This window comes from Fundulus heteroclitus, chromosome 9 (assembly GCF_011125445.2).
Source record: "Fundulus heteroclitus isolate FHET01 chromosome 9, MU-UCD_Fhet_4.1, whole genome shotgun sequence".
Lineage (NCBI taxonomy): Eukaryota > Metazoa > Chordata > Actinopteri > Cyprinodontiformes > Fundulidae > Fundulus > Fundulus heteroclitus.
Genome location: NC_046369.1, coordinates 10,274,525 through 10,301,419, shown reverse-complemented (window position 1 = coordinate 10,301,419; position 26,895 = coordinate 10,274,525). Strand labels below are relative to the sequence as shown.

General features: G+C 41.5%; 2 protein-coding genes across 2 annotated transcripts in view; both read left to right on the top strand.

The window, feature by feature from the left end:
• Positions 1 to 269: 269 nt before the first annotated feature.
• Positions 270 to 11,351, top strand: ctdspl3 (CTD (carboxy-terminal domain, RNA polymerase II, polypeptide A) small phosphatase like 3). Its single transcript, XM_012879991.3, has 11 exons — positions 270 to 540; positions 3,387 to 3,531; positions 3,625 to 3,765; positions 5,501 to 5,615; positions 5,743 to 5,854; positions 6,818 to 6,904; positions 8,074 to 8,136; positions 8,229 to 8,308; positions 8,443 to 8,569; positions 9,405 to 9,500; positions 10,873 to 11,351. Exons 1-11 carry the CDS (start codon positions 421 to 423, stop codon positions 10,936 to 10,938), a joined length of 1,152 nt encoding a protein of 383 aa, XP_012735445.2. The 5' UTR covers positions 270 to 420; the 3' UTR covers positions 10,939 to 11,351.
• Positions 11,352 to 12,320: 969 nt separating this feature from the next.
• LOC105938292 (transmembrane protein 79) overlaps positions 12,321 to 26,895 on the top strand; it is a 15,060-nt gene continuing 485 nt past the window's right edge. Inside the window, exons 1-5 of the mRNA XM_012879976.3 lie at positions 12,321 to 12,466; positions 18,648 to 18,989; positions 21,339 to 21,914; positions 24,178 to 24,391; positions 26,713 to 26,895. The exon at positions 26,713 to 26,895 is cut by the window's right edge and continues 485 nt beyond it. Of these exons, the coding sequence (XP_012735430.2) occupies positions 18,716 to 18,989; positions 21,339 to 21,914; positions 24,178 to 24,391; positions 26,713 to 26,895 (1,247 nt within the window). The 5' untranslated portion in view covers positions 12,321 to 12,466; positions 18,648 to 18,715. The remainder of the gene's footprint in view (positions 12,467 to 18,647; positions 18,990 to 21,338; positions 21,915 to 24,177; positions 24,392 to 26,712) is intronic.

Here is a 26,895-nt window from a genome sequence, read left to right as displayed (position 1 = left end):
TGGATTAAAAAAGAAATTCAGAGTCGGAAACATTTTTAGAAAATTGCAAGGAGCCGAAAGAAACAACCTTTGAAATCAATTTAAAAGGACAGATTTATGACTATCCAGTCCTGCTGGCAAACACATAAAAACGGAGAGCACGTGACTAGTTTCCCCACCAGCTGGTTCCGTTTAATATTTAAGCACCGCCCCTCTGACGCTGTCCCGGGCAGAGAAGCGAACGCACCACTGCTTCGATTCAAACGCACTACTCATTGATTCGCGAAGACGCCGCCGGGTATGAGCGGGGCGGAGTTAGAGAGAGCAAGCGACCAGTGGTGGGGCGGGGGGAGAAAACACGAAACGTTTGATCACAGGGAAGACGGCGCAGCGGAAGTGTTTGAGTTTAGATGCTTTACGAGTCCTGCATGAAAAGGAAAAATGAGACTCAGGTCTCAGAAAACGACTACCGTTGCTGCGGAGACGCCGAGGAGGACGCGCCAACGGTCGAGACAAACGCGCCTCTCGACGACGGACACGGAGAGCCCGTTACCGGACAAGGTAAATGTCGAGAAAGCGACACGGTTGTCTCCATTTAGGAGCCCGACGACCTCTGTGACAACAATCAACAGTCTTCAGGTGAAAGATCCAGATGTCGCTCAATGTTCCGCTGCTTAGCTGGCGTCAACACAACAGGCGGTGTTGCTAATGCTAACGAACGTTAGCTCCAGCATCTGGGCGATAGGTGGCCCGACCGAGAGGCGGCTAGCCGTCCCAAAGGGCTGCTGTTGGAAGGAAGAGACCTTTAAATGTATTACTGGTGTCTTAGAGGTTCTGTAGTAAATGTTTACCAACGAAGGCCACAGAGTAGTCAGTTTTTTTCCGTGGATTTAACTCGTTATTTTTCAAAGCTCAGGGAGGAGGCGCTGTTTCAAAGTAATGCTGAGGTTAGCTTCCGGTTGTCGGCTCAAAATGAAACACAATCAGGGCTGAATTATTTTACACCTGAGCTGAAGAAACACAGAAACATTTGTGTGGAAAAATATAAATTGAAGTAATGTCGGTAGTTTTTTATTTGTATCAACATACCTGGCCTGGTAAAATCACAAGGAGAATGCGTATTGATCTGAATATTATTATAACAAAAGCTGAATGTGTGTTATATAAAATGTTCATAACCCCAATACTGATCCTTTTATTAGAGCAATATTAGAAACTGGATTCAAATTTAGTTTTTCTATTTATTTTTTTCTCCAAGTGCTTATGACAGCATTTTAAAAGTGCTTTATTAATAAACGTTCCTTATGTTGTATTATTATTATTATTATTATTATTATTATTATTATTATTATTATTATACATCATCTGTTCTTTTTATACCAGTATGTCACGGTAAGAAAAACACTCAATACTCAGTTCAGTGTTCGATATAGGGCTGTATAATTTTGCCAGAAATCAAAATTGCGATGTATTTCAACCATAATTGCGATTTAATTGTAACTTTTCTCTGTATTTACCACAATTAACAAACATGTCCTATAGGTGAAGAAGTTTGTAAACGAGGACTGTTTAAAACAAGACATTTAACTGTTTTTATTAGTCAGAATAATATTATTCAAGAGAATAGCTTGCTGAGTCCGACATCAATCAACAAGTCTATGTATTAAACATTTTTGACCCATACTTAATGCTATGGTGAGTTTCTGGTAAAACGGTATGATTTATATAAACTCTAAAACAAGTAATAAAATTAGATCATCTCACTACTGCATCTCTCTTCCCTTCCATGTGGAGGCAAACCCACTTTAAACAGATTACCGACACCTGAAGGACATTTATTATCCATTAATTATGACATAACCAAAAATGGCAAACCTCCTTTTATTTTTTTTTAGAATTGGGATTATATTGCAAATGTTATTAATTGTGCAGACCTAGTTTGCCTCATTTTATAAAGGCAAACGTTTCCTTCTGCTTAAAAGCAACAAATATAATCAATTACAATATAACTTAAATTTAACGTTCATAATTAGGCCAAACCTAATCAGTAGGAGACAATTCAGCATTCTCACTTCTCATTTAGAGAAATATATAGTTTAACTTTGTTTGGCAAAACAGTAGACAAAATAACACTCGACATGCGTGCTAATATCCTTTTATTGAAGTGTTTTTATCTTTAATTCAGTCATGCAGGTAATTTATTCTAATGGATTATTTTTAGTGTGCTGCTGTGGTCTTCATTTGCCTGTAAATGAACTGATGATACAATTTTTAGTAGTGAGGGACAAGTAAAGACCCATTCTATGCTAAAATATCTTTTTTTTTTTTAAAAAACATGGATCTGTTGGATATGGATCTGAGCAGATTCTGCGTTGACATACCAGTGCTGCGTGTTTCTTGCTCAGGCTTTCGTCTAGAACTGGGTGGTATGCCCAATTAAACGTTGTTTTATTTTTGTATTAAAGTTTGGATGATGATCCCTGTGGTTCTGTTTTGTTAGTCGAGGCCCAAAAGCCTCTTTGTTCTATCTGACCGAGCCAGAAACGCCACATCTGTCCTCATTTGCCTCTGTTCACGTCTGAATAAAAGAGCGAGTCTGTGTTGCATTAAACCGCCCCGGCTGCATGTCGGATGGTGGTCCGCAGAAAGTAGGTCACCAGAACGCGTTTCACGCTGCGAACACAGACGAGTTCTAGCTGGGTTGAGCCGGTGCCAGGATTTACTTTGGTTTGATGGCTGGAAGCAAAAATGTCCGATCGGGCATCAGGCTTTAGTCTCTGATGTCGATTAAAAGGCCGGATCAGAGGGACTCGGTCATGAAGTGATCGCGGTCCATCAGGATCCTGCCGTTCTGGCTTCATGGAGACACGCATGGAACAATAAAGAAAAACAATAAAGACATCGTTAGAAATAAAAGTTCTGTTATTTTTCATGGAATGTGGCTTTGGTGGTAAGAACTGCAGCACCTTTGATTGAAGCTGGCCTCGTCTACCAAACGTTTCAGTTTGAGGCTTCATGTTCATCAGCTTCAAGCTAAAGTTTTGCTACGCATACAGATGGGACACTTTTTTTTATTTTATTTTTTTTATTCATTGGCACCAGTGGTCTTTATTTGACTAATGGGGTTTGGGGTTGGTGAGGCTTCCAAATATGGGTCACAGCCTCTGCACCGACCCGCCACTGCTCTTTTAAGGCTGCTTCAGTAAGTCGGACCGAAAGCAAATTATGAAATTGGTAATTTATTCGAACAGTTATTGTTGTATCCAGTAATAATTTGGCCAATAATAATAAAAGAACACAATTAAGCCATTTTGAAAGAACATCTTCTGAAGACTCTTCCCTCCATCTGCATGCCCTGCTTACTAAACTAATTCCAATATTTCTTTATTTCTTCTGTTCTGTTCTAGAATGAGGAGGAGCCCCCGGTTTGCCCGGCGGAGGAAGAAGTTCCCACGGTGAAACGGCGGCCTCTTCCTCGCGGCCGGGCGAGGAAGAGGCCGCGGGCCATCGCCGTGGAGGACAGCGAGTCGAGTGTATTAGCTTCAACAGCAGGTTTAGAAGTTTTCATCTTTTTATTTTCCTTTATTCTGCAAAAAAAAAGAAGAAAACGCTCCTTTCTGACCGACCCCTCTGCTTCCCTTCCAGATCTGGCGTTCAACACGCCACTCAGGCCCGTAGTGCACCACGAGCGCGTTCTGTCGGAGATCGACGTGGCGTCTCCCCGTAACTCCACGGCCAGAAACATCTATCCGCCCATCGTCCGCTTCCTCACGCCCAGCAAGGAGAGTAGGTGCAGCCGCCGTTAGCTCCTCCTAAAACGTTAGGAGCTGTTACTGTGTCGTCTTTAAGAAAAATCCACCAGTCTGTTGGATCCGTTTATCCCACCGGTGCCGTTTAAGCGTTGAAAGCTCCCAGCTAGTCAGACGGACCGCCGGCTTTAGCTGCTGTGAGGGGTTTAAAAACGGCCGAAGCAGGAAAACTTTCCAGCAGTGAAACACAACACAGCACCGGCAGATACTAAAGTTCTTCAGTTTCACAACAAACTAAATTCATCAGTGTGTTCAGGCAACACACGTTTGTTTCTCTGTTATATTATGTTGATCAATTAGGCGATAATAATCTGTCTGATCTCTTTATTTGGGTAAATTATTACTTTGATCAGTGGCAAACAACTCATTACGTGGTTTGCCACTTTACAAAAAAAAAAACTACCAGTTTTTTGTTTAGGTTTTTTTGTGTAGACATTTACTATCTCGTATCCCAAGGATACAAACATTTTTACATTTGTTAAGTTGGTTAAATTTGGGGTTTCTACACAGACTCGGTGGAATCTGACCTTTTGTACAGAACAACCATTTCCCTCGCACAACCGTCCTTCAACATATCCGAATTGTCTCTTGTAAGTTGTATTTAGGACAAAGCCAGCATGACGTTTGCATTTTAATCCGTCCATAAATCCCGGACGGTTGAATAGCCCAGCTAGCAGTCACGGCGTATAGTCTCTGCTGATTTTAGGTTTTTATATTGACTCTGAACATGAAATCCAGCGTATTCTACAACAGAGAAGCTGATGGCTGCAAAAGGTGAAGAAATAAACAGGAAACCAAAAAAAAAAAATAGCTTCCTGTTTAGCAGCATCTCGTGCCTTTTAAACTTCCCGTGTCTTGCACTCTTTAGTGCAGTTTCGGTCCGTCATAGATTGTAACGTACAGTCAGACGTACGGCTCGTCTGACCGGACCAGAGATCAGGAAGTGGCCGCGGCGTACCTAACGGCTGCTCCTCTTCCTCCCCGACCAGCTCTACCACCGCCGCTGAAACATTTTTGAAATCTCCATTTTTCCTCAACCTCAGCCTCTCTTTCACTTCTGGCTTCAGACCGGGCGGCGTGGAGTCACGTGACTGCAGGCCGTACACGGCGGCAGCGCCTTAAAGGGCCGTGGCCTCAGCCTGTCCGTACACAGCCACAGAAATGGACCAAAGCCACTTCTTTGTTTATATGTAATGGTTTATCGCCCCGCCCTAACGTAGACTCAACCTTGTTGCTCTTCGGTACGCTGACCAGTTTTATTCTGACATTTTAGACCCGCCCGTCCCTGTTTAGTGGTGAACAAAGTGAGAAATGAGTCCTGCAGCCAGAGCCTTCTCCTGTGCAGCTCTAACTATTTATGCACTGCAAAAGTAGAACTATAAACAAGTAAAATTTTCTTGAAATGAATGTATTTACCCTTGATTTGAGCAGGTAAATAAGAATATTTGCCAATGGAATAAGATTTTAGCACTTAAAATAGGAACAATTCATCTCCGTCATCTTATTTCAAGTGCAGTATATCTAATTATCTTATTTTAGGAGTAAAAATACTCATTCCGTTGGCATATAATCTTATTTACCTGCTCAAATCAAGGGTAAATACATTCATTTCAAGAAAATTTTACTTGTTTTTAGTTCTATATTTTTGCAGCATGCTGCTGTTTGTTTCATACAAGTCTCTTTTTCTCTGTTTTTTTTTTTTTTCTGCGCAGACCTGAAGTGCTCCGAAGCCGGCAACAGCGTGTTGATGAGCCCGGAACAAGGCGTGTTTGGTTACGGCTCCATGGACCTCCTGGCCGGAGACGAGGATGACGACGTCTTCGACCCGTACGTTGCTTTTCCTCTTTCTGCTCCGTTTTCCCCCGGGTTTTACAGTCACAGACATCCGTTCTCCTCAGAAACATGCTCATTTCCTCCCGCTGTCGTCGGGTAAACGCTGTCCTTGTGTCGGCAGGTTCACCTTCATCAAGAACATCCCGTCGCAGTCTCAGCACTCCCGGCCGTGTCTCAGGGATATTCCGCCCAAGACCAGGAGCACTCCAGAGGCCACGCTGGTGGTCGACCTGGTGAGTTCAATCATCTGCTCCCAACGGGCCCGCAGTTCATGTTCTGACACAGCAACGATCGCTACGATCACTGGGCAACAACATTAACCAGTGTGGCTACTTCACATCCTTCGTATATCACTGAGCTGACGGCTTCCAGCTCAGACACGCCGTAAAACCTGCCCAGCGTTATAAGAACTCATGTTAACGGTGTGCAATTGTTACAGCATGAGCAAACATTAAGCAAAGGAGAAACGTTGCACATACAGTATGTCCTTAAAACGTGTAATCAGGCAACCGAATAATCCTGATTGGTTGTAGAGAGATGATGTAAGCGGCTCCAGCATGTGGGTCCGTTTCCAAACTGATGCTGCATCCAGAAGCCACAAAATCTTTGAGCTAACAGTCGTTGGCTGATCTGCAGCTAATTATCACTGGGGGGGGGGGGGGGGGGGGTGGTGTTGGTGATCAGCACCATACTGATCATTAACACACCTAAGCTGACAAACCCACTGGAGCAGCTGCTGGATCAGCGGGTCGGCTCATCGACTGAGACGCGCGAGCTTAGCCAGCTGAAGGCGGTCACTGCAGCTCAGAACCAAAAGCTTTAAGGAACGACCCGAACCAAAAAAAAGCTTCATGAGATTGGGTGACGTGTAGCAGAACCTGGCCGCCAACGCAACATCCACTCAGTGAGGGTGCCGTCCATTTTGGCGCTTGCTATCCTCTCCCTGATGCCACCCCCCCCCCCTGTAGCTTAAACTGCGTTTGTTGGGGAAAGTCACTGGTTCTTCAGCGATCTCCATTTTTACCATCAAATTCTCAAATAGTTGTGCTCTGACTTCACTAAAAAGATAAACACCGTTTTTTCATTTTTGTTTTCAGGCCCAACCAGCGGGTCACAGAGCCTGCTGGGCTTGCAGCAGCTGGGTTAAAAATCCGATGACTGATTAGATTTTGTTTTCTTTTTTCTTCCCTAAATAGGAGGAGACGCTCATGTTTAGCTCCCTGAATGTGATCGAAGAAGCAGATTATAGTTTCTATGCAACATTCCAGGATCACCAGTACAAGGTAAGCACCCCGTGGGACCCGTTCTTCGCCGATGTGTTGACCTACCATGGTGCCTTTTGTTGGCTTTTTGTTTATTACCGATGTACTAATGAGCCACGCCCCGGAGGAGGAAAATTAGATTTCTGATGCACCGCTCCCTGGCTTTTGAAGTGTTTTAATTTATTTATTTTTTTATGGGCAGCTAATGGCAATTTCAGTTTGATCTTGCTTTAATCGCTAAATTACAAGAACAGCAGCATTCAGAAACAGATGTTAGCCTTTCTGCTTTAACTTCATTTCTATTAAGAGCTGATTTGACGTTGAGCTGCTGTTTACTGATATTTTGAAGGCGGTCTTTTGCGTCTCGTATACTCGTATTCTGCTTTAGTTGTCTCATAACCTCTTGGGCCAGGAAGTCCTCTATAACCCGCTTGACACCGGCCCTCTCTTACACCGATTAAAACTCTGAGATGACCTTCCTGAAACTAGACGGGTTATTTGTCCCTTTATAATAACCCGGCTGAGATCAAAAACGGATCTTTTCCTCCTGATGGACTGGTCAGATACTTTTTCTCTTGGTGTTCATTAAGTGTAAGACACTCCCTCCATTTACTGTTTAAGCAGTAGCAGGTCTACCTGATGCCCCGTTTGTTTTTAAATGGCAGCGCTTAGGGAGGTGTTTTGATGCACAACTGGGGACAAACTTGTTGCGATTCATAAAAAATATTTTGGCTGGATATAAAACTTCTTTCTTTTTTTTTTTTTTTTTTTTACTTTTGTTGCGTTGCCTGGAAAAACAGAATCCCTTAGTTGGAGAAACTAAGATGATTAAAAAGTGTGTGGTGACCAGGAGAAGAGAGTGGTCCTGATTGGTCAACGCCTCGTTACGCGTCTTCATGGCTCTATAGTTACAAAGTTGTTACCGTTTTTATCTTTTCCCGTTTCTGGCCATTTAAAGAAAACGTTGTCTTCAGTGAGCGTTCATCTGATTACTGATGCTTTAGACCGATGGTGCAGCCTCATCCATTCCCAGAGTCCCCTGTGGTTGATTCATTCAGACATTAATGAGCCACAGAGGGATTCTGGGAATGATTCAGAGCTGCTGGAAGGTTTACGGTGAAACTTTCGCCTAAAGGAAAATGCCCTTAAGCAACATTTTCCTGTTTTTGTTCCTCCCACCCTTTAAACAGGTCTACATGATCCTACGACCACACGTGCGAGAGTTTCTTCAGTCTATGGCAAAGATCTATGAGGTGAGGGGATTCAAACTTTTTCTTTACCTTTTTTTTTTTTTAGCCCCTTTACAACCTCAGAACTTCTAACAGCATCTTCCTGTGTTTTCCAGCTGTTTGTTTACACGTGCGCAAAAAAGGAATACGCCGAGAAGATCCTGGAGATCCTGGACCCCCAGAAAAAACTGTTCCGGTATGACTCCTGGATTAGCCGCTGTGCCTCGTGGCAGATTTGATTCTGTTTAGAGGAGATAAAAACGGCTGATTAGTAAAAAAGTTTTTCCTCTGAGCGCTCCGAGTACAAACGGCTTCTTGTTGTCTTTGCAGACACCGTCTGTATCAGGATGACTGCGCCTGCGTCCTCGGACACTATATTAAGGACCTGGGCATCCTCGGGAGGGACCTGACTAAAACGGTGGTTCTGGACAACGCGCCACACACGTACCCGTACCACGTAAGAACTGCTGCTGCCTTTCCAACTGTACACAGAGACAAACGTTTAGCTATGGACCCATAAAACCGCACAATATATGTTCGGTTGGGTTTGCTTGGATGAAATGTTTGGTAAGTTACTGCATTAAAGGTGCAAATTATAATCCAAAATTTTTAGTTTGGGTAGCCTTGCTTTGCCCTAGATTTCCAAACTTCATGTATATTTTAGTTAGCAGGAAGCTGAAGCTAACAAAGACATGATTGGGTGAAGGAAAAGAGTCAGAAAAATGTGGGTTAAATTGATATTGTTATATTTAGCAATAGTGGGGTTTTTTTTCCTTATAATGTGCAGCCCAACTGTAAAGTTTCATTAATGTATAACCACTAAATTGATCTTTCTTGAAGAGCAGTATTGATAACACAGGACTAAAAGCACTGTGCTGGAAACACCAAAAGCAACATTATTAGTTAAATTTCAGTGTTGATGAAGACACGTTTTCTGCACTTCTATTTTTTTTTTATTAACAATAATAATAATAGTAATACCCACCACCTTTATCTTCAGGTGTCAGTGAAACTGCACTTTTTGACACTTTAATGAAAACTCAAACATTTATTTTGTAAAGACAATTTATTTGCAGCCTCAGCACAATAAATGTCATAGCCAGTATTTTTATTTTTTTTTAACAGTTTTTGTATCTCTTTGTCTCCTCTGACTTTATTTGACTTCAGCAGTTGTTGTTTGTTTTTTTTTACAATTAGAACAAGAGATTTTTTGACCTGTTTAATCAGATCTCTTGGCTGCTGGTTTAGTGGTTTCTTTGTTTCTGATTATTTTCCGTTTTTTTATTCTCCAGCTGATGAACACCATACCTATAAAGAGCTGGTCTGGAGGACTAGAAGACAAAGAGCTGCAGAAGCTCGTCCCCTACATGGAGAAACTGGCTGCAGCTGTAAGTCTGTGTTCGTGTACTTCTAAGTGAGCTGCTACCTCAGAGCAGCGACGCTAAACCGTGCTTGTCCCCCACTCGCTCTTCTTCCCGCAGAAGAAAATGCATTTAGCCGCTCCTCCTCCTCCTCCTTGTTCCGAAAATACATATTGAGGACTGACTGCTTGGCTTTCAATACTCAGACTTAATCTAATAAATGCTCTTAAAACAGATAAAAAGTGTTTCAGTCTAGTTTCTGCTGCCCTCAGGTGGCCACATTATGCCATTGCAGGTTCAGCCATCGCTACCTGGAAGAGATCTACAGTTTAGCCCTAAAGTATTCATACCCCGGCTAGATTTAGGTAAAAAGTAATCTTTTAAGTTTTATAAAGATCTTTATTCTGAGTGGAGGTTTTGGAGCGGCCCAGTCTGAATCCTGACTCGACTCTGTGGAGGCGGCTAAAGATTGGGGTGATGGTCAGGAGGCCATCCAACCCCAGACTTCATCATCGAAGATTAATAATCAGAAAACTGGCAGGAAAAAAAAGTGTCTAACAACAAAAAGCTATTAGACACTTGAGAAAGTTGTTGTTGTTTTTTTTTTTGTTTTGTTTTTTTGTAGCAGTCATGGCAATAAAGAGTTTTCTTTACATTTATTAGGATCGGTATAAACATTTAACAGGCCATTTTAAATTAGTTTGAATCGCTTGATACTACTTTTATATTGTTTTATTTTCCACATTTCATGTTAGTGGAAAAAAGCAAAAATGTACTTTTTAGAATAGACAAGTTACTTAATTATTAGAGTTACTAAATAAACTTGTGGCATCCGTATCACGGGCGGTAAATTTATGACTCTCCTGAAGTTAATTATGTTTTTATTATTAATTTAACATCCATTACAGCAGATCTGCTTGTGGTTCATGTGAAATGCTACAGAAAGAGGAAGTCTATGGATGTGCTGCAGGTTAATTACGAGGTTGAATTCATCTGGTTGGATGGGAAACAAGGCGTACAGGTTGACCAGAGCTTAACAGAATACTTGGAGATGATGTGGCGTTATGTTTCAGAGCGTCTCCTGTCCACAAAACTCGGAATAAATAAAAGATGTTTAGTGCATCAAAATCTCTTCAAGTAAAGAATAAAGTAGTTCAGCAGTGTGAATATCACACATTCAGAGAAAAAAAACAAGAAGTTAGTCACGATCAGGATATTTAAATCCTGTCCACAATCGATTCAGTCGTATTTTAGGCTGATGGATTATTGTTTTTCTTGAATAAATGGTTGATGTCTTCCTCCCTCCCAGCTGCTGTGAACTAAGCGACTTGTTTTCCTCAGCAGCATCTGCCTTTCCTGCCCCGCTTACAAATCTGAATGTCTCTTGCTTTGTGTTCAGGAGGATTTTCAGGAGGTGCTGAAGAAGAGGAAGGACCACTTCCACCGGCTGCTGTCCGAGGACTGACAGACCCCCCCACCACCACATGACTGTTGCAGCTCATGTTTGGGTTGAAACGCAGACTCCAGCTCCGATCGCCCAGCCAGCAGGCAGCGAATCAGCAGGAGCAGCCCGCTGGTTCTCCTCCGGTTCTCCTCCGGTTCTCCCTGACCACTCTGAAGGCCGGCACATTTTAAAGATGCTGCTGATCCGTTGTCACTTGAACCGCAGCTTCTCTCCAGAACCGGTTCCTTAAGCAACAAACTTGCTAACATCTGTAAATATTTCCAGAACAAAACTTGAATTTTGTTTATACTTCTAATTTTTTTCTATTTATTAATCATATTGCTAATCGACAGCTTTTATCTGTATATTTTAGGAATGCGTTTTGTTGAATGCCAATATATTTACCCTGATAATAAATGTCTAAAACAGTGTTACTTCATCTCGGCGCTCCGTTTGTCTCCCGACTCTGATTGGCGTGAAAACATCGGCTGCGCTTCACATGCATGCAAATAATTCAGGAAGCGGATTAATTTCCATTGAGCTCATGGAAATCTATGTAAAGAGCAGTCGCTGGGAAGATTGGGAAGTTTTATCCATTAATGTTTAATATCCTCGCTGCCTATTATTAGGGATTTAGATTTTCATGTCAGATGTTAGGTCTGGCAAACAGGGAAGCATTTTTTATTTTTTTACTGTATTTGGCTATAGTTAACAAAATAAGGAACCTTTTGAATTTATTTTTTATTTTTCACATGCTGATCCTGTTTCTGCCCAGGTCTGCTACAAACACTGCCAGGTTTGGTCACCAATAGTAATTTAATCTAAAAGTAGATGGCTTTAAGGTTGTGTGTCGGCGTAACACGTGATAAATACAGTAATTAGATTAAAAGTATACATGTCAAAATTATATTCTGAGACTTTACTGTGATTGCTGTCAATATTTGTATTCAGAATGCTTGTGTTGGTCGATTCCCTTCATAGCGAGACAATCTTGTGGTTCTGGGGAGTTTTTTTTTTCTTTTTTGTTTATCAAATAAAGTTAGATTTGAATTGATAAAATAAATGTAAAAAAAAAAAACGACAGAGGGGGTCTAAAAAAACGCAGATAGAAGCTGACATTATTGGGTAATCAAGTTGCTCCCCGGGACAAACTCTCATCCTGTGTCTGAATATTAGAGTTTAGTTTGAGAGTAAATGTTTAGCGTCCTGTTTGGACAAACTTGTTTGTGTGATGGTTGTGATCGCTGATGTTGAATTTGAAGGTAAACTGAGAGTAAGTGCGTCCTCCTCCTCCTCCTGCTGCTGCCGCGGATCCTCTCCGGCTTTATTTGCTCCATATGGTCTTTGACATGGTACCCGGGAAGGGGGAGAAGGAGAGAGGAGGAAAAAAAAAAAAAGGAAAACCGCGTGTGGGCGGAGGAAAAGCCTTGTATTTTGTCCGTCCTGAAATTTGATTCAGAAGTTCAGGATCCTGGAAGACAAAAAGCAAACCGAGGGGGGAGGGAAGGACGCAAGGAGTAAAACCAAAACTCTCCAAGCTCCGACTCAAGTAAGTTCATTTTTTTTACGCCGGAAACGCATCGATTTTGGAGCTTAAACTGAGCTCTTGGGTTTAAAACGTAACCCATCAGCTCCTCTGTGGCCGTGAGTGGACGCAACATGTAGGATTTCTGAATGGCGCTGCGTTTTACGCACGGCTTCATGCGGGTTCGGGGGCGCATTTAGAAACGCGAAAAATCCCTGCAGACCTGGACGCTGATCAAAGTTACACTCATTTTCTTAACTCAGACCTCTTTGAGCGCTGCTCAGCGCCAAAAGGCCAAAGTTTTGGTTATTTTTTTTTATTTATTTTTACTCGTTCACCCAAATCGCACTGATTTATTCCCTTTCCGACCTACAGGCCTCCTAATTGTGATCTATACCAGGTTAAGGTCCTCGTTTGTTTAGAAAATGGTCGTCCAAAGAGGTTCGTGCTGACTCCAGCGCCGCAGTTTGGATGTGCGCCAGAAAAAGTGCAGGAGAAAAAGCTCTAAACTCAATCTGCAGATGTGATTGAAATGGTTCAAGCGGTGCCAGACCCACAGAAGGCGCCTTATTGGGGCTATTGTGCTTTCAGCTGGCAGAATCCATCATCAGCTTGGAGTATTTTTATAGATTTCGGGTTAAAAAGAAAGAATAAAACTTTTTTTCTTCTTCTTTTTTTTTACTGACAGACTTAAAAGAGCAGAGCTGACACCAAGGTTAAATTTGATGTGGCGGCCCATCAGCCACCACAGCACCACCCTTTCTTTATTTGAAGCCCAAAAGCTCCCTAGATTTATTCAACATAGTTAAGTTAGGTTTTTTTTATTATTATTGTTTGGAGAAAAAAGTGGTTATAGTCTCCTGGTTATGCTTTTTATACTCCTGTATAACACACATGCATGCAGTAAAAAAGTTTGTGCCCCCTTGTATGATCCTTCTTCCTCTGCATTTAAGTGTTTCCGATCATCAAACAGTTTTAAACATCAAACTAGGAGAACTGTGGTGAATCCAAAAGTAGTTTCCAAATGATCTCTTTCATTAACGAAAAACTATCCAAACCGACGTCCTGCTGTGAAAAATCTGTTAATTCAGTAACTGTGATTAAGCACTTTTTCAGCCAGGCGTGATCACTGCCTCACCAGCAGTCAGAAAAATCACATGAAAGGGACTAGTCTGACAGCGTGAAGTTGGCTGAAATAAAATAAAAACCAGCATATTTCCCAATCCAAAGAAAAAAAACATCACAGATCTATAAATCTGACATTACAAGGCTATGGCTAAGCTTTTAGGAAAGTGGTAATTCACAAAAGAAGAGCAAAAGCAAACAAAACTATAGAGAACCTTTCCGGGAGTGGAACCATCTCAAACAACTCGTGACTCATTCAAAATAGGATCCATGGAAGAGATAAAGACCAAAACCTCTGCCGGGTGGTGCAAAGAAGACAAAGATCCATCTGGTGTTGAGCCTAAACACACGTTGAGACTTTTAGGAAAGCATTCTGTGGAGTGATGAGACAACGCTGGGACATGTTGGATGCTGTTCATCCCATTACATCTGGGGTAAAATCAACACAGCATTTCATTAAAAAAAAAAGCACTTCATACCAACATTCAAACATGGTGGTGGTGGTGTAATGGTCTGGGAATGCTTCGCTCATTCAATTGTGCTCTATATAAAGTGGAGCTGCGACGCTTTGGTCTGAATTCGTTGTTCATTTACCCACACGTTGCGTCAGAGCAGCTCGTTTTGGTGCTGTCTCTTTAAATCTTCACACCCCCGACCCCCTCCAGGTCGCAGAGCGTTCCACTCCCACTGAGCTATATTTTACAGTGGAGTGCTAATCGCCCGCAGTTTGAACGAGTCGCTTTGAATCCACCAGCCGCCATATTAGTACTCCCTATTTCCCCCCAGTAACTAGGGAATATGTGCGCTACAGCATCGAATAACGAGAATTTTCTCATGTTCAAGGGGGGGGGGGGGGGCATAAAACTTTTAAAATGTCAAATGCCATATACTATTATGTTATGTTCTAAAACTATCAAGTACTGAGAAAGTCATGTGCTGAAAATATTTTGCATTTTATTCCTTTAAATATATATATTTAACATTTATAAATATATAAATAACAATATACAAAAACATATATTTACATATGTGTATACATATATATATATATATACATATATAAATATGCACAATATTATATATACATATATATATATTTAATATAAATAACGTAAAATATTTCAACACCTAATTTCCTAGTAGTTGATAGTGTTAGTACATCCACTGACTGTAGAATTACCTGTGAAACGTTTTCACAAAGCCAGAAAACTGCTTGTTGTTGCAACCAAATCCTATGGGATTCTGTGAGAGTAGGGAGGAGCAAGATGGCGGCCAGTGACTTCAGTTTTTTGGCAAAATCAGCACTCCAGTGTATTATATAGCTCAGTGGTTCCACTCCACCCTGGTCGGCCATTTTTGTTGCATGCCGGGCGACGCCGTACTGAACAACTGAACATGTATCCACTTGTAGCTTCGGCATCTTTCATCTTGCACCGCAAAATGTCTCTAAGAAATAAAAACGGTGGATTTGTTCATGTTTAGCAGCTCTGCAGCAAACACTGTGACGTAATTGTTCAAAGACACGTAACAGAAAACTGAACTGCTTGACGCAGCTGGAGAGACTACATTCACATTTCCTGCAGTCCTACAAGTACACAACAAAACTTATTTAAGGGCTAAAGAAAAAGTTATTTTACATGATATGTCCCCTATGAACATGCTCAACAACCCTCTAATCTTGCTAAATTAAATTAATAACAAAAAGAGTGTGGGAAGATTCCTCCATACACTGCAAAAACGGATCTAAAAATAAGTAAAATGTTCTTAAAATGTGTGTTTTTGTCCTAGATTTAAGCAGGTAAATAAGATTATCTGCCAATGGAATGAGTATTTTGACCCCTAAAATAAGATAATTAGACATACTGCACTTGAAATAAGGCGATGGAGAGGAATTGTTCCTATTTTAAGTGCAAAATCTTATTTTATTGGCAGATCATCTTATTTACCTGCTCAAATCAAGGAAAAATACACCAATTTTAAGAACATTTTACTTATTTTTAGTTCCGTTTTTGCAGTGTAACGATGAAAATGAGTTATGACCTGGTATCGCGGCGTCTTCATTTATAGAATAGAATTCAACTTTATTGTCATTGCACTGTCACAAGTACAAAGCAATGAAATGTGGTTTGCATCTATCCAGAAGTGCTATACAGAATATAAATATTATTTATAAGTATGTATAAGTAAAAAGTAATAGTAGGTGACTGTAAAATGTTGTGTATAAATATAAATATGGGAGCTATATGCACAGATTATACAGAATATACAGGAATGTTAGGAAAAAAACTTTATATGTATTAGCGGGTTTATAATACAAGATAAATTTATCAGGTTTATTGGGCAACAGCTTTCACAAATAGTTAATTTTTCTTATCACTTATAGGTAAAATGGTCTGAAAAGTGCATTTTGAATCTACAGAGGCTGTGTTTGTGTGATATTAACATTAGTTTTATCTGAGACTAAAAAGTAAAGTGGACAAATACTTTTTCTCCGAATATCACAAATCACATTGCATGTAGCAGTTGTCTGGAAAATGTTATTTTAACCTCCATTCCCGTTAGTTGTGGTCCTGTTCGCCCTCTGGGCCAGTTTGACTGGTATGAAATGGCTCCAGGTCCGAGGGCCGCTCAGATCTCTGTTTGTTGTGGGCGCAGCCAGGCGGACTGGCTCTTTTTTCCCCACGCTGAAACAGCCACTCTGCAGAAGAGCGGAGCCGCACCGGAGGCCCTAAAATTAGCTGCAGAGAAACAAGCTGCAATCACAGTGCTTTTGGTGCTGTGATCCAAAATCTGTTTCATCCCCAAGACGTTTAATTAAGCCTTCAGGAAAACCCGGCTGGATCTTTAAACATCTTTCTGTGTTTGCTTTACATCCCGTTTTCATTTCGTCTCAGATTGTTGACATTAGGGCGACCGGCAGCTTCCTCTGCTGTGAAGTCCAGCTGATCACCTTAAAGTTGCTGAGACGTCAGAGACAGGAGCCTAAAACAACAACAAACGCGCTGCTGCAGAAAACTGCAGAACAGAACTGCAGTTTGCCCAGCTTTAAACCGTTCTCGACCCCCTCTGGACCGCAGATAATATAGTGGAAATAAAAAAAGCGTTACGTGTTCTGGCCTAGGCAGAAAATAAAGTAAAGTTTCCAGGTAGAAAATATCTGCGTGGATGCATCACTGCCAGCAGATGCTCTTCAAAATAAACAGCTGGTGCCGCGAAAGAATAACGGAGGTGCAAACAGTGCAAGAGCGCACAGAAGAGGTGATGCAAGTGTTAGTGGTGTCCAGCTGTTCTCCTTTCAAGAAATAAATTTTTTTTCTTAACTAAAAGAAAAGGCAAACAGCTTAAATAAAAAGCCAAGATGTGTGGAAGCCTCCACCCTTCTTACAGGAAAACAACAGAAAACAACATTAACAGCACACGCTTTTAATCTCATATTTGAAGATTAATTTCCTTTATTTTTATATATATATATATATATATATATATATATATATATATATATATATATATATATATATATTAAACCACATAGTTTTACTCTTTACTCAGACGCTAATGACTATTTACACATTTTCTAGCTTCTTTTCTACAATCATGCATATTGAAACACTTTTTTAAAATTTTCTCTAAATCATTTATCATAAATCACTCTTCTATAAATCAGTTGCTGTTCTTTTTTTTAAACTTGAACATTTGATTTTTATCTGAATATACCTTATTAATAATTGGACAGTGCTTTTTTCTCTTTCTGATAAGTTTATTTCTTCTGTTATACAGCTTAACTTTAAATACAGTTGCGGTTTATATATATATATATATATATATATATAAATATATATATATATATATATATATATATATATATATATATAAATATATATATATATATATATATATATATATATATATATATATATATATATATATATATATATATATATATATATATATTATATTAGGTGTAAGTCTTCTGTCTACTTTTATTTGCCGCTGTCATGCCCAATTTCCCCCACTCTGGGACAACAAATGTATTTCTATTCTATTCTAAGCTTTAATGTATTTTACTGGGATTTCATGTGATAGACCTGCCTAAAGTGGTGGATCACTTTAAAGTGAAAGGAAAACAAAACGTGCTCTTCAATGCTTTTTATTTTTCTTTACCTATAAACATCTGAAAGGTGTGGCAGGCATTTATAGGCAGCCTTCTTTACTCCGACGCCCCTGAATATAATCCAGTGGAACCACCTGGCTTCAGAAGTGGCCCAGTTGGTATCTAGACTCCACCTGTGTGGATTATGTGGTCATGGCTGAGCTGTGGAGGAACATTAGTGAACAAACAGCAACAGGAAGGACCACAGCGGACAGGTCTGGGATGAATTAATAAGTAGTGCAGAGCAAGGCATGAAAAGTGGCATGAAGAAGCCATGTAGGGGACACAGGGTATGTGGAAGAAGGTGCTCTGATCACACGAGACCAACAATACATTTTTTGGGCTGCATGTGACAATACATGTGTCGTACACATGTGATGGGCGCCGTCCCCACTGTGAAACACGGTGGTGGTCGCGTGATGCTGTGGGGATGCTTTACGGTAGAAAGGGACAGGGAAGCTGGTCAGAGAACAAGTAGAAGAAGTAAATCATTTGGAGTAAATCTGCATTTGCATCTGGGAGGTTCCAGTTTTAACTGCACTGGTGTGTTGGGATCACCGTTAAAATGTTTTCATGTATGTTGAAATGTAACTTTTTAAAAAAATAAATCAGATTTTAATATGACAAACTGTGTTTAAAAGCTGGTATAAATAGTTTTGCAAGGCACCGCAGAGGAAAACAAGAAGCACAAATCGGTATGTCGCCATCTGCACAAGTGAAATGAACAAAATCCAGGACAAAATTCAGACACCGCAGTGCTGCTCTGTTCTCTGCTGCTCCGCATCAAATTTCCAATCTTTTCACTTCTCTATTGTTTCAGTGAAAGAGTTTCTGTTTTGTGGCAGCTCTCTGTCCTCATCGGTTGCTAAATGGAACAGTAAAAAGCTGAAACTCTGAACCAGGGATGACTTTTCTCTCCGCTCTCTGCAGATCTGCAGCTGACCTCGGCCCGGTTTCCATCTGGACCCCTCACCCTGCTCCTCTCAGCCTGCGTGACTATGAGCACCGCGGGGCTTCAGGCCACTGACAGGCAGAAGGCGAAGGAGCTCGACACCGTCAAGGAGTCCATCAGCGACATCATCAACCAGCTGCAGGACATCGACCCCGCTAGGCTCTCCTTCTCGCCGTTCCTGGACCTGGACACCCAGATCTCCCTGGCGCCGGTGTCCGACAGCCCCGAGTCGTCGGTGGAGGAGCTCCGCTCGGCCTCCCATTCGGCGTCCGGCTCCCAGCGCTCTCTGGAGCCGGCGGCGGCAGCAGAGCCGTCAAGAAGTGAGTCGTTGCTGCTGATGGTTTTTTTTTTTTTACTCTCTGTCTGTTGATCGGGACAAATAGAGGAAAATTAAAGCTGAATCCAGGCTGGATTCAAAGGAAGTTAAATATATTTGAGGCTCAGCAACAATAAACAAGCATCACTCGTCTCTACAGGAGCCACGTCGGAGCTCCATTTACAAGTTAACACTGTCTCCAGGTTTTACAGCTCTTCTGTTTGGACCTGGTCTGAATTTATCTAGCAGTAACGAAAGCTGACAAAATTCCCCAAGGGATTATTTAATCACTTGAATTTAATTGAATTGTTTTATTACATGTCTTCACAGTGTTTTAGTAACCAAACAACAGCATTACATCACCACATCACCCTCCATCGCTGCGTTTTTACTGCTATTTTCTTACCATCTTTGCACATATTCCCAGATTTAGGGCCGACACAGAGAGGGGAGCAACAGCTATGGCTGACAAATTTAATTTTTTATTAAATCATTAAATCATGGTTTTTGGTTCAGTCATGGATAGATGTTATTTATCCACCTTTTTCCCCAAATAAATAATGTTTAGTCCTGCACTGAATATGTTTAGTTCAATCAGAAAGTAGCAAGTTGCTTACAAGCCTATTTTTTTTCTTCTTAGAGGCAAAATTTTGAGAATAGTTGCAAACAAACAAACAAACAAACAACAATAATAATAATAACAACAACACAAGATGTATTTTTTTTCACTATGATGGCTGACATTTATGCGCTAACAGAAAAAAAAAACGACATACAAATCAAACCTGGTCCGATACGAGATTCTCACGTTATGATGATTGTATAGTGATAAAATCTCAGGAATAATTTATATCGTTGTAATTACACCAAAAGTTAAAGCAAAACTGTACAGCATGAGTTTACTGAAGTTATTACATTTATATTAATGTTATCTATAACATTTAAGACTTTAGAGATTTAACTTCTTCCAAACACCAAAGTTTAAACAGCAACACATTTTTTATTCTGACTTAAACATACAGGAAGAAATATATCTGTAATTAAATGCCTATTGTAAATAGTAAATGTCTAATTTATCAATGTGTTAATGTAACAATGTCACCGTATTCAACAAATATCAGGATACGTCTAATGGTGGTTTTACCAAAAGTATCTAGTAAACGGTACAGTATTGACAGAACTGGATGTGAAGATTATGTGACATCAAGTTAAAAAAAAAAGCTATTGAATAGTAAAGCTTATACATCCCGTTTGAATTCAAACATACGTACCGTCCTGTTCAATAAATTAGAAAAGTAATGAAAAGTTTCTTTATTTCAGTAACTCGATCCACTTAGTCAAACACATTTTAATTAATCACACTTAAACTGATGTTTTTATGATGAATTCCTGTTAATTAGGATTTTCAGCAAATGAATGACAGCAAATGAAAGCAGGACATTTAAGATTAGAATATTACATCAGACCTGAAAAAAAAAACAAAAAAAAAAAACATTTTTAATACAGAAATATGGGCTTAACAAAACCTATATTCACCACCTGCCTGAAGGTTATTTTAACAAAGTAATTTTAATCTAACAAGTCATGGAAGCGCATGCTTTCATTTGTTGAATATGATTTCTGCAAAGGGTGCCTGTGGTGCAAGGCAAAGAAAAATGTATTTATATAGCACAATTCAGTGCAGAGACAATGCAAAGTGCTTTACATGATTAAAATACAGGAAAATAAAACAGAATATAAGCAAGTAGGAATAAAATGTAGAAACAAAAAAAAAATAGAACATCAATAAACAGTTGGACTAAAAAAGTTGAACTAATGCGGTTTCAATAGAACAGTTTAACTAGAACAGTCAGTTCTAGTTAAGCAGTAGCACTGCTGCAAGAAGGTTTTGGGTTTGAATCCTGGGCACGGGTCTTTGTGCGTGAAGTCTCCATGTGCATGGGTGGGTTCTCTCCGGGTACTCCGGCTTCCTCCCAGAGTCCGAAAACACATGACTGTCAGGTGAATTGGTCTCTCTAAAAACTAAATGTTTAAACCCACATTAAAGAGTTTTAGGTTTACATTTATGGAAAGATTTAAAAAAAAAAAAGACTTTTTGAACTGCCTGGGTCAGGCTACAGGGCATTTCTCTGAAGCGACTCAGTCGTGTGTCTTTGACTGGGCTTTGGACACAAAACACATTTTAATTTTCATCGCAGTGTGAGATTGAAAAGCTTTCAACAACTTCCTTCAACTTGTTCTAGTCAGAGACTCACAGAATGTGCCGGTTTTAAATAATCCATGCACACTCGGCACTCCACTTGTCTTCGTTTAACTTTAGATTCTGTAATAAAATATGTTCTGATCCGTACAGGCTCTGCCCGCTGCCCCCAGCCGCTCAGCACCACCCTGCCGGTGCACTTTGGAGCAAATCAGACGGAGGAGGAGGAGGAGCCGGATCAAAGTCTTTCCAGTCCCATCATCGCTTCCAGCAGCTTGGACGCCACCGTGGAAAACTGCAGGAGCCCCCCCCAGCCGGCCTCTCCGGGCGACATTCCCAACGGCACAAACACGCCGAGATGGAGTCCCCAATCCACCAACCTGGACGGCACGGTGGACGAGGGCCGGCCCCTGATCGGCCCGCCGCTGGAGAGCGTGGAGCTGGCCGTGTGGGGCCCCGGGGGCCTCAGAGAGACTGATGCAGCGGCAGAGGAGGCGTCGGATCAGGGCAGACGCTGCTGCTGCTGCCGCTGCTGCCAGTGCGGATGCAGCCAGAGCCGCCGTCTGCCCGCCGTCGTCTCCGTGCTGGCCTCGCTCCTGTGTGCGGCCGGGATGCTCTATGCACTCTACTTCTATGTCCCCATAAGGCCCCCCGACTGCCCCGACGTGAGCAGCCGCGTCGTCTTCACCTTCTGCTGCTGCGCGGTGGCTGCAGTCCCCGTGGTACTCGGTACGCTCCAGACGCTCGCACCGCCACAAACACGGCCTCCAATCAGACGTCCAGATTAGGAGAGGATTGGTTCGGGTCTGGCTTCCTCGTCTGGGAATGTTTTAGCTTTCCCCTGTTGTTTAATTATCTGTCAGCCTGGGCGAGGCAGAGTCCCCCCCCCCCCCTCGGGCCTTCCTTTAGACAAAAGTGGACATACCTTCAACCTTTTTCACGTTTTATGACGTTACATCCAAAACTTCCATTCAGTTTATCTGGATTTTATGTGATAGACACACCCCCAAAACACCACAAACTTTACAAGAGTTTTCTTATTTTTAGAGTTTTAATTAAGTTTTTAGGAGAAAATTAGTTAGCAAACATCAACACAGAGACCCAAGCAACAGGGCCGGCTGTTTCTTTAAGCGGGATTTTATTATAAGACAAGATCCCAAGCTTTAAACATCTCACAGAGCAAAGTTCATCATCTGGAAATGGAAAGTGTACGGCATAGGTGCCAACATATTAACCTGACTCCGCCAGATAGATTTGCTCCGCATATCCATCTGGAAACCTTCCGTTGAAGTAATTTTGGGAAGGGGCGAAAATACTGGTTAGCTGATTGGCCTATGTTGGTGATAGACGGGCCAAATAAACCAATCAGATCAACGATGCATATGACGTACTAACAGCGACGACGAAAACACAACCACAAGCTCTTGCCGAAACCAGTCGGGACTCGGGAGAAGAGCAAAAACATATTTTCCTCTGAGAAAAGCCTCCAGAGCAGTGTTTTGCTCTTCTTTCAGTGAAGAAATACTCTGTAATTCCGATAAAACTTGCTCGATAGCCACGCTAACGCTAGTTTCATCGGCTGAAGCCGCTATGTTCTTTAGACTGAACTGTCGCGCTTCTGGTTGCGTCACACCTCAACCCGCCTCAAAGCCAACGCTGATTGGACGTTCGTTTGGTGAACGGCTCCAAATTTTCTTTAACGGAGAGTAGCCAGACTGATCTGCGAGTGAAACCTTGAAAGCTCGCGAGATCAGGATGGTCTCACGAGGCTACCAACACACGGCCTTACATCTAACCGGAAGGTCTGGTAAGGAAAGTAGCTCTTAGTCAAAGAAGGAGTCAAGAGGCCCATGATAACCCTGGAGGAGCTGCAGAGATTCACAGCTCAGGTAGGGTAACCAGTCCATGAATCTGGGCGTTATGGAAGAGTGGCAAGAAAAAACAAAAACAATTTTAAAAGAAAGTCCTGGCAATTTCTGCTTGCAGTTTACCACAAACCATGCAGGGGTAACTGCAAACATGTGTTTGCAAATCAGACTAAAATTTGACGTTTTGGCCTACATGCAGAATGCTATGCGATGCAGATAACAAGCACATGGAGCTGCACACATCATCCCAATCAGGACACGTGGTGGAGGCAGAGTAAAAGTAAGAACTCATGGATAGATGGATGGAGTTAAATGCGGGGAACTACTAGAAACAAATCAGCAAGAGGCTGAAAAAAAGGCTTTTGGCTGGGTTCAGAGTCTAACCTTCCAACAGGACAACAACTGTAAACATGCAACCAGAGCTGCAACATGGCGTTTTAGATCAAAGCATGTCCTAGTCAAAGTCCAGATCTGAATCCAAATTAATCCGTAGCGAAACCTGAAAACTGTTTTTAGGGACACTCTCCATCCAATCTGCATGATTAGGTGGAGAAACCCTAAATGAAGGGTTGCAGCTGCAATCGCAGCAAAACGTGGTTCTCCAAAGTATTAAATCGGGGGTTTGAAGACTTACGCTGACCACGCTTAATAAAAAAAATTAAAACATGTTTAATTCTGCTTCCAAAACATTTTGTGTCGGGTCTATCACATGAAGCTCCAACAAAATACACCAACATGTAACGTTGCAGGGTGCTGGAACGTGAGAAGGTTCAGTGGGTGTGCATCACTTTTGCGAGGCCCAGCAATAACAACATTAATAGGGGCTCGTTTTGTCTCAGGTGGTTTTAATCCTCGACTCGAAACGAGAAAGCAGGAGGCAGAAACATCCCAGCCGACTCCGGCCCAGACGAGTTACCTCTGACCCAAATATGCAGCAGGTGACAAACCCGAGTATTTGCATGTGGGGCCTTTCTGCTGCCAGTCGCTGCATTCAAATGAGGGAAGAACGTAAAAAAACGCAAAAAGGCGCCGTCAGACAGGTTTGAGTCCAGAGCTGCAGAGCTGCTCGTGGGCGGCTGGCCCAGATTCCAGATGAGGACTGACTTACTGCTCTTGTCTTGCAGCGATGCTCGTGGGCGCCGCGTGCCAGATGTGCTCCGCCTCCATCAGCCTGCAGGACCCGGTTCCTCGAGGGCAAACGCTGCAGCGGCTGTTCGTCACATCGTCCCTGGAACAGTTACTCCTGTACGTGCTCAACCTCGTGGTGATGGCCGCTTTGCTGCCTGAGGAGCAGCTGAAGCTGGTGCCTATACTGGCTGTCATGTTCATCGTCGGCAGGTGAGGCCCTAAAGTGGATCAAAGACCACCGCGGCTATTTGTAGCGAAGTCTAACATAATGACGCTTTTACCACTTAGCAGGTGCAACCTTTGTCCTGATGGTGGCGCCGCATTGAACTTAATTATTCATACAGTTGTGGTCTAATGTTTTCATAGACTCAATGATTGGCATGAACGTCACAGTAAGCTATTATTGCATTTGAGTTGTCCTCTATTCATGCACAGGGTCTAAATCAGGGGTGTCAAACTCATTTTGATTGAGGGGCCGCATACAGCTTAATCTGATCTCAAGAGGGCCACACAAGTAAACTCAATGCAAGATTAAATAGAACTAATAAATGTGGACTTATTGTTGAATTTTATATTAAATTAATTTCACTTTTACACAATATATTATGAATAACCTCAGCGTTTTTAAGAAAGTTATGTGCAATTTCAACAATACTTTTACTCAGTTAAACATTTACTTGTGCATTATGCATAAGAACTGATCACAGTGATTATACAATGTTGAAAAACATTAATGCGCATTTTTTGGAACTTAAAAACACTGTCCTGCATGACAAAATACATCAAACAGATAAAAATTAAGAAATGATTTAAATTTTTCCACACCTGAAGCTTAATCTGCTAATTAAAACACAGCACCCCTCATGGACAATATAGGAACTGCAGATTTTCAATTAAACAAAGTACATGTTTTTTTCAATAATTGTTTTATCATTCTCTTCCTTTTATCTCCTATTTCTTTCACCTTTTGTTTTTCTTCTTGTTCTTCATTTCCTCTCCTACTTTCCCATTGTAGTGTCCATATCATTTGAGATATTCCCAGCATGAATCATAATAAAACTATTCACATTCATAAATCAAGCAGAGCACTATGGCAAAAGCAGTACTGCTCCACTTGTAGAAGTCAAATCTGATGAGCTCTTTTTTGGCATTAAGACAACAATTCCTATTGCCACATTGCCAGACAGGACACTGGATAAAAAAAAAGAAAAAAAAATTTTTTTTTTTCTTTTATAATGATAATGCATTTAGCCACCGGGCCGGACTAAATTGTTCGGCGGGCCGGATCCGGCCCGCGGGCCGTATGTTTGACACCCCTGGTCTAAATTATATATCCATACAGGCTGATTTCTATTTAGTCCCTTAGCTTCTGGCTCATTTTTGCATGATAATTTGGCCTAAATTCTTTGCAGAGCTGGTGACGTTCATTTAAACTGATTGGTTTTCCACCACGGACCCAACTTTTAGGTATTTTCCACATATTTTTTTTAACAATATTAGGAACAGGGCCGTCTCAGAAGCCTCGTTTATTTATTGGCTTCCTCATCCATCCAAAAAAACAGTTTTGGACGCGCGTTAGCGATCGCCGCCCGCCTGTGTCAAACTGATCTGACCCAAACCGTGTCCTCCGGGGATAAGAAATTAGGACATACCGAACGACATCCATAAACCACAAGAATCGAGCCTATTTTAAACGGAGACTTCCATCACAGCCGTTGAAACTGGAGCAAGTTTAACATCAGCATGGCCTCAGAGGGAGCTAAACAACCTAAAACACCCTCTTTCCAGCTCAGATGAGCCCGATTGAGCTGTGTGGCCACAATCAGGAGGAGAATGGTTGGTTCAAACGCAGGTATAGTAGGTGGTAGGGTCATGATCGGGGTCTTTATTGCTGATACACTGCAAAAACTTAGCTAAAAATAAGTAAAATACTCTTTAAAATTAATGTATTTGTCCTTGATTTGAGCAGGTAAATAAGATGATTTGCCAATGGAATGAGATTTTTGCATTTAAAATAGGAACAATTCATCTCCATCATCTTATTTTAAGTGCAGGATGTCTAATTATCTTATTTTAGGGCTCAATATTACTCATTCCATTGGCAGATCATCTTATTTACCTGCTCAAATCAAGGAATAAAACACTAACTTTAAGAACATTTTTACTTATTTTTAGATCCGTTTTTGCAGTGCAGTGTGCTTCAGACATTCTGATTTGGAGCCAATAGTCTCCTTTACATCCAGGTTGTAATTTACAGAAAGCTGAAAATTCCCACCGGTGGACACGTCGCTGAAGACAAAGTGGGATGTTATCGACGAAGCTTACGTCGAATCTTTGAAACTATGAGAGGGGAAAAATGCTGAAATGTGTTCCCTGAAATATTTATGCACGAAACGTTCAGGTGTGTTGCTGCTGGAGTGTTTAGTGAAAATACTTCATGCGGTAAACACAGCTGATGAGGGAGGCTGTGAGCGCTTTGCATAAATATCATCTGATTTCCTGTGCGGGGTTGTCCTCTCGTCCCTTCGCAGGCTCGTCTTCTGGATCAGCCTGAACGCGTGCAGCTCCTGGAGAGGCTTCGGCTCGGGCCTGACCTTCTTCCCGCTCCTCGCCGCCGTCGCCCTCAATCTCTTCCTCATGTACGATCTCAATCTGGAACAGCCGCTCTTCGGCTCCGAGGACGCGCTGTACAATCAGGTCACCCCGTCTTCCTG

Coding starts and splice junctions, on each gene's coding strand:
- ctdspl3 (XM_012879991.3), top strand. CDS start 421: ATGAGACTCAGGTCTCAGAAAACGACTACCGTTGCTGCGGAGACGCCG. Junction 541..3,386: donor AGAGCCCGTTACCGGACAAG/GTAAATGTCGAG, acceptor GTTCTGTTCTAG/AATGAGGAGGAGCCCCCGGT. Junction 8,309..8,442: donor CCCCAGAAAAAACTGTTCCG/GTATGACTCCTG, acceptor TTGTCTTTGCAG/ACACCGTCTGTATCAGGATG.